General features: G+C 32.5%; 1 protein-coding gene across 1 annotated transcript; it reads left to right on the top strand.

The window, feature by feature from the left end:
- The first annotated feature begins 391 nt into the window (after nucleotides 1-391).
- LOC131038979 (cytochrome P450 716B1) lies at nucleotides 392-8,746 on the top strand. Its single transcript, XM_057971611.2, has 3 exons — nucleotides 392-1,862; nucleotides 8,088-8,275; nucleotides 8,369-8,746. The coding sequence occupies exons 1-3, from the start codon at nucleotides 881-883 to the stop codon at nucleotides 8,669-8,671; spliced, it is 1,473 nt and encodes a 490-aa protein (XP_057827594.2). The 5' UTR covers nucleotides 392-880; the 3' UTR covers nucleotides 8,672-8,746.
- Nucleotides 8,747-11,717: the final 2,971 nt, after the last annotated feature.

Genomic DNA, 11,717 nt, shown 5'->3' with positions numbered 1-11,717 from the left:
TAATTAATAAAGGGATAAAATCTAGATAATTAATTGAATAATTAGGTTCATATTCAATCAATTATTTAAGAAATAGGCATCTAATCACAAGGCATCAATTATAGATGCCTACTCTAATAATTTGATTAAAAAGAGAATGAAAATAATATAACCAATTGAATAATTAAGGTTATATTCAAACAATTATAGAAAAAATAATTGACTAATTCCAAAAGATGTCATTGTAAATGTCTACAAATTTGAAATTTGAAATTATATATATCGAGTATGATTTGAAATATTTTATTTAAAAAATTAATAATTTTTTTACAATATTAATTTTTGTTTTAAAAGATTAAAAAAAGAAAGAGACGCATAAACAAACAACCATTTTTCCTCGACTAGATTACAGAACACCAGAGAATGAAATCCCCAAAATGGACATCGATAGAATCAAATAATGAGTTAAAATTTTGTCTGTCACTCACGTCCTCTTCTGCGAGGGTCTCTCGGCGCATATTTGGTTAAAAAAATCTGAAATTTGTCTCTCACGATCGTCACAATGCAATCGGCAAACATCAAAACCCAATCAGAGCTGGCACGTCATGTCGGCGAACATTGCAATGTGCCGGCCCTGTCCGATCTTTTTCTCACGATAATCACAATGAGGTTAATTGTTTCAGGGCGTAATGACGATTACGAGAAAATCTATTCTCTTGCGGTAATCACAATGAGGTTAGTTGTTTCAGGGCATAATTACAATTACAAGAAAATCGACACCTTTTTCAGGGCACTGGTATTTATACTCCCTTACATTTTTACGTTTACAAACCCTTAGATTTACAATTACAAGCAAATTGATAGTAGTTTTATAATTTCTTACATTCTTAAGCTTATTATCATGGCGGATATCATGGAGGATATCATGGCTCTGTTAACCCCTGAGCTCCTGTATTCCACTCTGTTTCTCATCATACTTTCCTCCCTGCTCATCATAGCCAGATCAGTGAACCCCCGAAAAGGAAAAAATGTTCCCCCTGGAAAATTAGGGTTTCCTGTCATCGGTGAAACGATTGGATACCTGAAAGCTCGCAAGGCAAACAAAGGTAAAGAATGGATAGAGAAAAAGGTTAAAAAATACGGCCCTGTGTTCAAAACATCTTTAATGGGGTGCCCTACAGTCGTCCTCACCGGCCAAGCCGGAAACCGCTTCCTTTTCATGAACGACTACAGCAACATATTCACAAAGCACTCGACTCGGTCGGTCACAAAGATCTTCGGTCGCACCAGTTTACTGGAACTCCCGGTGGAAGAGCACAAGCGTATCAGATCCGCCATTATGTCCTTCCTTAAGCCCGAGGCCCTCCAAAAATTCGCTGCGAAAATGGATTCTGTCATTAGACGGCATTTTGCAGAGTGCTGGGAAGGAAAAGAGAGCGTCAATGTGTGGCCGTTGATGAAGAGTCTCACTTTCCAAGTGGCCGCTGATTTGCTCTTCGGTTTGACGGACCGTCAAGAGACGGAGATTCTGGGCCAGGAATTTGCAAAAGCTGTAAAGGGACTTTGGGCTCTGCCCATTGATGTGCCCGGGACGAGCTTTCGCACGTGCTTAAAGGCGCGGGCTAATATTTGTGCCACGTTGAAGTCCTTGCTGGAAGAAAAGAGAAGGGATGTGGCCCAACGTGGCGCATCGCCTCGCCAGGATTTGATGACGTGGCTGCTGACTATGCGAGATGAGAATGGCAAAACCTTGACTGAGGAGGAGATCATTGATAACATGATTGTGCTTATGATTGCTGGGCATGATACCACAGCTATCCTTTTAACACATCTAGTGAGAACTTTGGCACTCAACCCCCATGTCCACCAAAGAATTCTTAAAGGTATGTGGTTTACTTAGCTTTCAATAATATATTGAATTATTGAATGATTGATGTGGTTGATTTTTAGGAGTCAAAACTTTTTTTTTTGTTTATATGAAAAATCTAATTTCAAATAATTAGTTGATTATAATGTATTGGTTGTTTATGCTTTTTTAAATTTGTTTGATTTATTTACTTGTTTTCATGTCAATTATTGACTATAATGTATTGATTGTTTAAATTTTTTTAATTTGTTTGATTGATTCACTTGTCTTCATGTTTTATATTTTTCTATATTGGAAATTAAACTGGGTTTTATAAAAATTTAATCACTGACTTTCTCTTTGATTGAATGAGTATAAAGTCATTTACAAAGTATTTACATGTTTCAAAAAATTTAGTCATGAAAATAGAAACTAGAGAGTGAAAACCACAAAGTGGTGAATGTGTCCATTATTTCTATTCTTGCTAACAAATGCTTTGAAAAAAATATTTATAAATAGAAATGTTTACTAATTGTTTTACTTAGATTAAATAAATATACGAGTAGTTGTATATTAGTCTTATACTATAAATATTTTTATTTTTTATCTATAGGTAAGATTAAGGGCGCTGGACCACTTAAAAAGATTTTGAAAATAGATAGAAAAATGGTTGCTCGTGTAGAGGGCTAGAACAATTATACATTCATCTTGACTATTATAAGTTTGTTTACAACCTTCCATATTTAATATAAACCTAATATAACATAGATGTATCTAATAACTCTTACTCTAAACACATGAATACTTTGACATCCTCCTCCTAGTGAGTCTCTGAGCTTAGATCAATGGCAAAGGACTAGTTGACAATATTCACTTTGGAAACCCCAATAATGGATTTGAGAAATTCCAACTCCCAATGAGCATGGTGATGTTACTCAACTATATTTTCCCCACGAATTCAATCAAAAATGACACCCAAGGTCCATTACAGCTAGGGTACATAATCGGAAAAACCCCTTGACTACTTTGAAAACCTGGCCCCACCACAATGCACTATAGAACTTATTTCAGACCCACATGCCATTTGGGTTTAATGAGGATCTTGGCCACCTTCTTCACAATCTTTAGCTTCCCCATGATCAAGCATGACAACCACAAACTAAGAGGCCACCTCATAATTGGCTTTAAGCCATTTTTATCCTTTATTGAAGCTTTCACTAACACCATCTTAATCGCTTCCAAAACCATCAAGGAGTTAGTCTTGAAAATGTTCTCTCGCCTCAACTTCGATATAGCCCCATTGAAAGCTATCCTAGCGGTTCTTTGCATATAAGAATAGCCTTAGCACCATGGAAATGGAAATAAGTTTATTTATTTTTTCCTTTGGAACACCTCCCATTTCATATACCATGGGCATACAAAATCATAATAACTTGCAGTTTCTAACCCTCATCAAATACACATCCATTCTAAAGGCTAGATTGCACACATGAATCATTATTGTAAGAATGTCGGGATGATATCATTATGACAAAATGGTATCATTACTGTAAGAATGTGCTTTTGTCGAAGGACATAAGCTAAATGAGATTGAAATCATTGAAATGAAATGATTATACCTTAGGTATGAAACCCTCTCACGAAGTTTCACATAAACGTGGTAATGTAAATGTTCTTTAGACAACTCCTGCAAGTGTTAATGCAATAACGTGATAAACATAAATCACAAACATGAAATCATACTCGAATGTTGAATGTTATAGCCTGCTACTCAATATATTGAATGCTCAGATATGAAGTGCTTGCTTAATAAATGCTCATTAGATTGTAACTTATGAATGATAAAAGTTGTACTTTATATATGATTCACAAGGTATTTTCAAATATAGGCTAACAACCAATGATCAAATGAAAATATTGAGACTAGATCATGAATGAAGGAGGTCGATACTCACAAATGTTTGAATTTTCATCTCTTTTAAAGGGACTAGGATAGTAGGTGTCCTAGCCCACTAAAAAAAGGGATGACAATGTGTCGGGATTCAATGCATAGGACCTAGTCTTGAAATTAGAATATGTCGATAATTGACTTGTGATTTTAACAATTAAATTATAAGATAGATAGTGCCCAAATAGACTCAAAATGATCTAGTAGAAAGTACACTAAATTAGGGGCCTAAACAAAGTGTGAATTATAAAGAGATATAATTTACAACAATACATTTTTATTTTTGAAATTATAACTATATCTAGTTTGCTCAAATTTATTTGGTGCTTGCACATACCCCTTTTATCAAAGGCATTCATATCTCTAACATTCTAATCTAGGGCAGACGCATCATCATAAGTAGATACGTTTCATCCTGTTGATTATGATCCAGTTATGGATGATCATAGTAGAGATCGAGACACATACCCAGTCCCATATCCTCCAGGTGAAGCAGTCAGGATTTGAAGTAGTTTATCTAGATCAAGACCCATAGCTATCCTATAGGATATTCATTATTCCTCAAGAGGTCCCTCCTTAGGTCTCATCTTTATTTTTTCTTTAGCTTTGCCTACAATCTCTAGCTTTTCTTCATTTCTTTTTCGTCCCCTCAAACATTTATTCCCAACCTTCACTTTTTTCAAAATTGACTCATATTGGAACTTCTTTCTTCCATATTATCTAACTCATCTCCTTCATGATCAAGGCCTAATTTATCCTCTACTGGTTTGTCATCATCTTATTTCTCATCTATAAGGACAAATTTTCATTGTTTGGCTCTATCCCAAAGAGTTCAAGAGCCTTTGAAATAAATAAATGTTGCATAATCATCTAGGAGTAAGATTCTTGGTGGGCTTTTAGAAGTTGTTGGTGAACAATGATCATTTCTTATTCATTTCTCCTTCTCTTATTCTATATAGTATCCTTACATAACCTTCTTATTTTCTATTGGGGTCTTTGGGGCATTCTTAAAACCATCCATCCCTTTATTCATAATTTTTTTTTACTTCTTCAACAATATGTGATCCTTATCCCTTGCTTCTTTATCTACCATATTCTTTGAGCTAAAATTTTTTCTTGATAGACATTCCTCTAATAAAATCCCTCGCGATAGACATTATTTACATCTTAACAAAGGTACATCTATTTCCACTTATTATCTACAAATGCTTGATTCAATCATGATTTCAATTTCCTCCATCAATGGAGAATTTAGGTTAACCATCACACATATCTAAGCATAGATCCCAAAATCACCCTCTTTGATCTTAACATCTACCATCACAAAGGTTTCAATTTTGTTGGCTATCTTTGCTAGGTTTTTCAAAACCCAATACCTTATTAGCAAGCTAGACAATATTATCCACATTAGGGCTTCACTTAGCTCGTGCTTCAGTTTTCATTGAAATTTGGTTCCTAATCCTTCACATAGAAAATGAATCCATCCATTAAATATGACCCTCCCTTCAATATTTCTTTTTTCTTTTTTCTTTGAGTTTGAGCATTTAATCATTAAAAACCCCTAGGAAAGGATTTCAAAGAAAATTTGTCCCCTATTATTTATCATGCAAATATTGTATCTTGGACTTCACAAAAACTTTAATTTGGTAAATTTGGTTCAAATTGCCTAATATAGTTATATTTCATAAACAACCAACATAGAGAGTCAGTCCCTCACCCATTTAATGAAAAAGGCTATTGATTTTAAGCTTGATATCTTATTCTTTAGATCATTATTTTCAATAAAAAAAGAAATACACTAAGCTATAGGTTTAGAGTGTAAAGGAATTTTATTTGCACATGTGGCCAATGATTGATTTTTAGGGCTCCATACTTTCCTTTTCCTATTTTGCATCGTTTTCCAATTCTTCACTCTTCCTTATCACGTTCTCTAGTCTAACCCAAACTTATGCTAGGGAAGGTTCTTCCTACATTGCCCATACTTTTACCCCAAACCTTTCTCTACTTCCTACTCTCTCCAATTATTTGCAGCTATAAAAATTTTCCTGATGCATCAACTTCCTCCCCTACACTTCTAATCCAATGCATTTCTCCTTCAACAAAGGTTGTATTATAAAATCTATAATTATATAAGTGGCTTACAAGATATTACATGCTCCAAAACCTTTAATCTTGCAAATAGAAGATAAAGAGTGAAAACCTCACATTGTTGAAAATATATTTACTACTCTCCTTGTACTAACAAATAATTATAGATGTACTAGTATGCTCCAACTCATTGAGGTCATCATTAGTCTACTTACTACTTGAGATCATCTTAAATTATTGAACCTATAAAGATCAAATCTAACAAAACAAATGCTTAAAGTATCTACAACTCATTAAATTTGTTGTTAGTGTAATGACTAAAAAATCATTAAGAATTATGTGTAATTAGATCTAAAAACAAACATGATTTCCATTTTACTCTTAAAATTATCTCACAATATAAACTTTACAATAAAACATATCTTAATTTATTTTTTTACAAATAAATGTGGCTAATAATTAAATGTGGTTTCCATTGGAGCATCTACCTTTTAAAATCAATGTTAGTCCAAAATTTATAGCTAGAAATTAAAATATTTATTAAAAAAATGAATTATTAATGCAAAACAATTAAATTTAATAAAATTTGCATATTAAGATTATGAAAAACAACTTAGTGTAAGATGTTGATTAGCCAAATAATGGTAATAGAGGGGGGAAACATGTGAAAATGTTAAAAAAAATTGTGAAACTCCTTTTAGACTTTTATTTTTGCCTTGGTAAGCTAGAAAGAAATAAATATTATTTTTCAAAAAATGGATGAAAATAAAATTAATTTTGAAAATAGATATCTATTTTTTTTATTTTTCAAAACTTTCCCTAAAAGTTGCTTTGAATTTCATGGAAAATAAATAGATATTATTTTTTAAAATAGATATCTATTTTCTCAAAACATATCTTTGTTGTTTTCAAATGCCTCACCCCATTACAATTACATTTGAGGACCCCACACCTATCTTTCCATGAAAATAATGAGTTGTAAGAATGTCATATCCAAAAAGCTCCTAAGATTAAAAAATTTAATAATTATTGTTATATTTTGACATGCACTATGTATGAATTATACACACATATATGTATATGCATGTATATGTATACATATACATACACATATACATATATATATATATATATATATATATATATACACACACACACATACACACACATATGTATATATGTATGTACATGTACATACATATGAAAATATCCACAACTTTCAAACCATTTACTTTTTTTTTTAATTTGAAAATGTGCCACACTATAGGATTTATTAGCTACACATTAAGAAATTGAATTTTGTTTATCAAGTTACCTTGATCAAAATAAAAATAATATATACATCATAAAAAAAATCATAACAATTTTTTAAAATACTATAATAAAAAAATTATAGAATATATCACATCCACTCACGTGTCCTCTATTTATATCCAAAAAATTATATTTTTATTTGTACTTATTTAAAAAAAAATTAAATGGCACCTCATTGAAATATCTATTTTCTTAAATTAAATTTTAAAAAATTCAAAAAGAAATAATAGTTAATAAACTACATTCAGCATCCTAAAACATTATTTTATATATTTTTCATATAATATAAATAAACCATTCATTTTTCATATAAAATTAATTGTTTTTTGGTCCATCATAATCTTGTATTCACCTAATTATATTAAAAAAATATTAAATACCCTCCTAATAAAATATTGAAAACAAAGATTAATATAACTTAAATGAAGTAGTAGAATATTTTCCTTCGAATGTACATTTTATTATATTAAACACAATTAAATAAATATTTATAGTAAACTAGAATGTAAAACCATCATAAATCAATGAAATAAAATTAAACTTGTGCATTTTATTTAAATACTAAATAATCGTTTTAAAATAATTGTTTGTCCAACTTTATCCAAACATAAGCAAACGATTGATTTTTTTCAAAAAAAATAAAATTTGAAGTTTTCATATAACATCAATATCTATCTATTTGGGTACTTGTGGAAACCTCTAAGTAATTCTTCTATTATCATTCAAACCATTGAATGACACCTATTCATAGTATATCATATATTTCTTGAATAATTAATAAGATCGCAATTACACTAAATCAATAATGAGAAATTAACTTTTATAAGCAATTAGAGGAATTGTCCAAATATAACGAATGGTGTTTATATAATTCAAAGGTTATTTGATCTAATATATTTTTATATGTGATAGAGCACAAGGAGATTCTACAAGGAAAACAACCTAATGAACCTCTTTGTTGGGAAGACATTCAAAAAATGAAGTATTCATGGAAGGTAGCACAAGAAACATTGCGTTTGACACCTCCTGTATTTGGAGGATTTAGAACAACAATTAAAGATTTAGAATATGAAGGGTTTACAATCCCCAAAGGTTGGCAGGTATGGTATTCTCAATTTATATGTTGAATTGAAAAGAATGTTATATTATAAAGGGTACTTGAATTTGACTTATACTTTATATTTATTTTACAGTTATATTGGGTGACTAGTCCTACACATAGGAGTGAGGAAGTTTTTAAAGATGCAGACAAGTTTGATCCTTCACATTTTGAGAGCCAACTTTCACCCTACAATTTTATATCTTTTGGAGCAGGACCTTGTGTTTGTCCAGGATATGATTTTGCAAAGATGGAATCGATAATTTTTTTATACCATTTAATATCAAAATATAATTGGTCACTGATGATTCCAGATGAAAAAATAACATGTGACCCTTTGCCAATTCCTGTAATGGAATTGCCAATCAAACTTCAAAGTCTAACTACAAGTGAATAACTATACTTGTATATGCACATAGTTTGCATATATTATATTAATGTATTATTTTATATAAGAACACGAGTTCCATTATTATGTCCTAAAATTAGATTTTATTAAATTATTATTGTTACTTAAGACTACATTACACTGCTACATGTTAATAGTTAAGATATTTGGCAATGATATATAATCATTTTTGTGTATACATTACCAAGTATATATTTTGTTTATATGATAGTACACCTTTCATTATAGAGCTATATTGTTTATTTTGTATTTGATTTTCTTTGAGTGTTGACTTCTTTTTGCACAAACATACATGATTTAATGTAATTTAAATTAGGAAATTGGAATTGTATGTTTATTGGTACCTCTTGCTAATTGCAATCATGGCATGACATTCAATTGTGATTATAGACAATGTTTTCTATGCATTATCATGACATTTATTTATTTAATGAAGTATTTTTTATACATTCAAATTAAATTAAAATATCTTTTAAAATTTCAAATATATGTGCGAACTCTGGGTAAGTGCACCAAGATGGTATGCAAAAAGGGGGGTATAAGTGGACACTTTTTTTTTTCTGAAATCAAGTAAACCTGATCTTGGAGGAGAAAGTTGAGAGTCATCTACTCAATATATGAAGATAGTCAAAGATCAAAGATTGTAGTACTTTGAATCTAGTTTCCAAACTACTAATTTTTTTCAAAATTGGATAAGATTAAGTGGGTCAAATCCTTCGTGCACGAAAAATAGATCCTGATTTTTTTCTGAAAAACATAACATAGTGTCTGATGTGCGCATCAAAAAAGTCATAGTTAGATTTAGTATTTTGACAAATCTTTTAGTAGAAAGATAGTTAAGATTGAGCACTAGAAGTTGTGTATTTTTTTGTAATTTTTTGTTGAGTATTTTTTTTTAATAATTTTTTGAATCGAGCACATCCTAAAAATCAAGTACATGTTTGTGCGCGAAGCATAACTTGCACCAAAACAATCGAAAATGCAATTTTTTTTTTAAATTGTAAATAATCAAGTGCAATACAATAATATATAATTTTTAAAAATTTGGATAAGTTGATCAAAAGTTATTAAAAAAATGGTACACATATGTCTCTGAGAACTATAGAGACACTGGTAAAAGAAATTCAAGAATAATATATGTTATTGTTGTTCAAATTTTAAAAAATTATATGGTTAGAAAACTTAGAAAATGGGTGAAAATATTGTGGCAATTTTATAAATACCCAATTGATGAAGTGTAAACCTAATGATGAAAAAGTCGAGAAACCAAGTTGATAAAACTGAACACGTCAAAAAAGAGGGAAATTGAGGGAAATCAAACTTTCAACCTACAGCTTTGTCATCCAAGCCTATTCACAAGCCTAAATAAACTAAAGTGCACCCGAGATTTTAATAAAAAAACTGCATATGGGGTTTCAAGAAGACAAACCCCATATGGGTTATGTCCACATAAAGACAACCTAACACAAAAAATACATATATATGTTTAAAATGTGTTTGTGTATTCATACATATATGTATATGTATATGTGTATATATACAATATGTATGCATATGTATATAATATATGTATGCACAAATGTATACATATATGTATATAAAATATATGCATATATATTGTCTTTTGATATCTTATTACATTGTATTCCTACCCTCTCTCTCTCTTTGGACCCCACATAACACCTAATGACATCATGTAAGGTCCCTTAGCACACATATGACCCTTAAGACCATATGATGTCCTAAGGGGTCATATGATGTTCTAACACACGTGTGGCCCTATTAGGACCCCACATGGCCCCTAATGATGTCATATGACCTCTTAGGACCATGTATGATATCCTAAGGTGTCAAATAGTGTTGTAACACATGCGTGGCTCAATTAGGACCCCATGTGACACCTAACAGCGTCATGTGACATCTCTTCTTCTTCCCCCATCTCTCTCTCTCTCTCTCTCTCTCTCTCTCTCTCTCTCTCTCTCTCCCCATTCTACCTCCCTCCCTTCCCCATCCTCTCCCTCTCCCTCCCTCTCACCATCTCTCTCTTTCCCTCCCTCCCCATTCTCTCTCTCTCTCTCTCTCTCTCTCTCTCTCTCTCTCTCTCTCTCTCTCTCTCTCTCTCTCTCTCTCTCTCTCTCTCTCTCTCTCTCCCTTAGGACCTCACATAACACCTAATGACATCATGTGGCCCCCTTGACACACCACATGACCCTTTAGGAGCATATGATGTCCTAAGGGGTCATATAGTGTCCTAATGGGTCATATGGAGTTGTAATACATGTGTGCACCACTAGGACCCCACATGACCCCTAACAACACCATAAGACCCCTTTGCACACTACATGACCCCTTAGGGCCATACAATATCCTAAGGCATTGTATGGTGTCCTAAGGAGTCATATGGTTTCCTAAGAGGTCATATGGTGTTCTAAGGGGGCAATGTGAACCATTATTACGATATACTACCCCTTAGGACCCCACATGACCCCTTAGGACCCCACATGACCCCTAACTACACCATATGACCCCTTAGCACACCATACAACTCCAAGTAGGACCATATGATATCCTAAGGGGTTGTATGGTGTCTTAAGGGGTCATACGTTGTCCTAAGGTGGCAATATGAACCATTATTATAATATAAAAAAGTAGTACCAATACTACTTACAAAAATAACAAACCAACATGCTCCCCCTCTCTCCCTTCCTCCATACCCCATCCCCCTCTCTCTCTTCTTCTCTCCCTCCCCACTCTTTCTCTCTCCCCCCCCCCCCTCTATCTCCCTTCCTTTCCCATCCTCTCTCTATCTCTCTCCCCCCCCCCTCTCTCTCTCCCTTAGGACCCCACATAATACCAAATGACATGATGTGACCCCTTAGCACACCACATGACCCTTTAGGAACATATGATATCCTAGGGGGTCATATGGTGTGCAAATGAATTACATGGTGTTTTAATACATGTGTGGCACCACTAGGACCCCACATGACCCCTAACGACACCATAAAACTCCTTAGCACACCGCATGACCCCT

The sequence above is a fragment of the Cryptomeria japonica genome, chromosome 7 (assembly GCF_030272615.1).
Source record: "Cryptomeria japonica chromosome 7, Sugi_1.0, whole genome shotgun sequence".
Classification (NCBI taxonomy): domain Eukaryota; kingdom Viridiplantae; phylum Streptophyta; class Pinopsida; order Cupressales; family Cupressaceae; genus Cryptomeria; species Cryptomeria japonica.
This window is presented reverse-complemented; position numbering and strand designations above follow the sequence as displayed.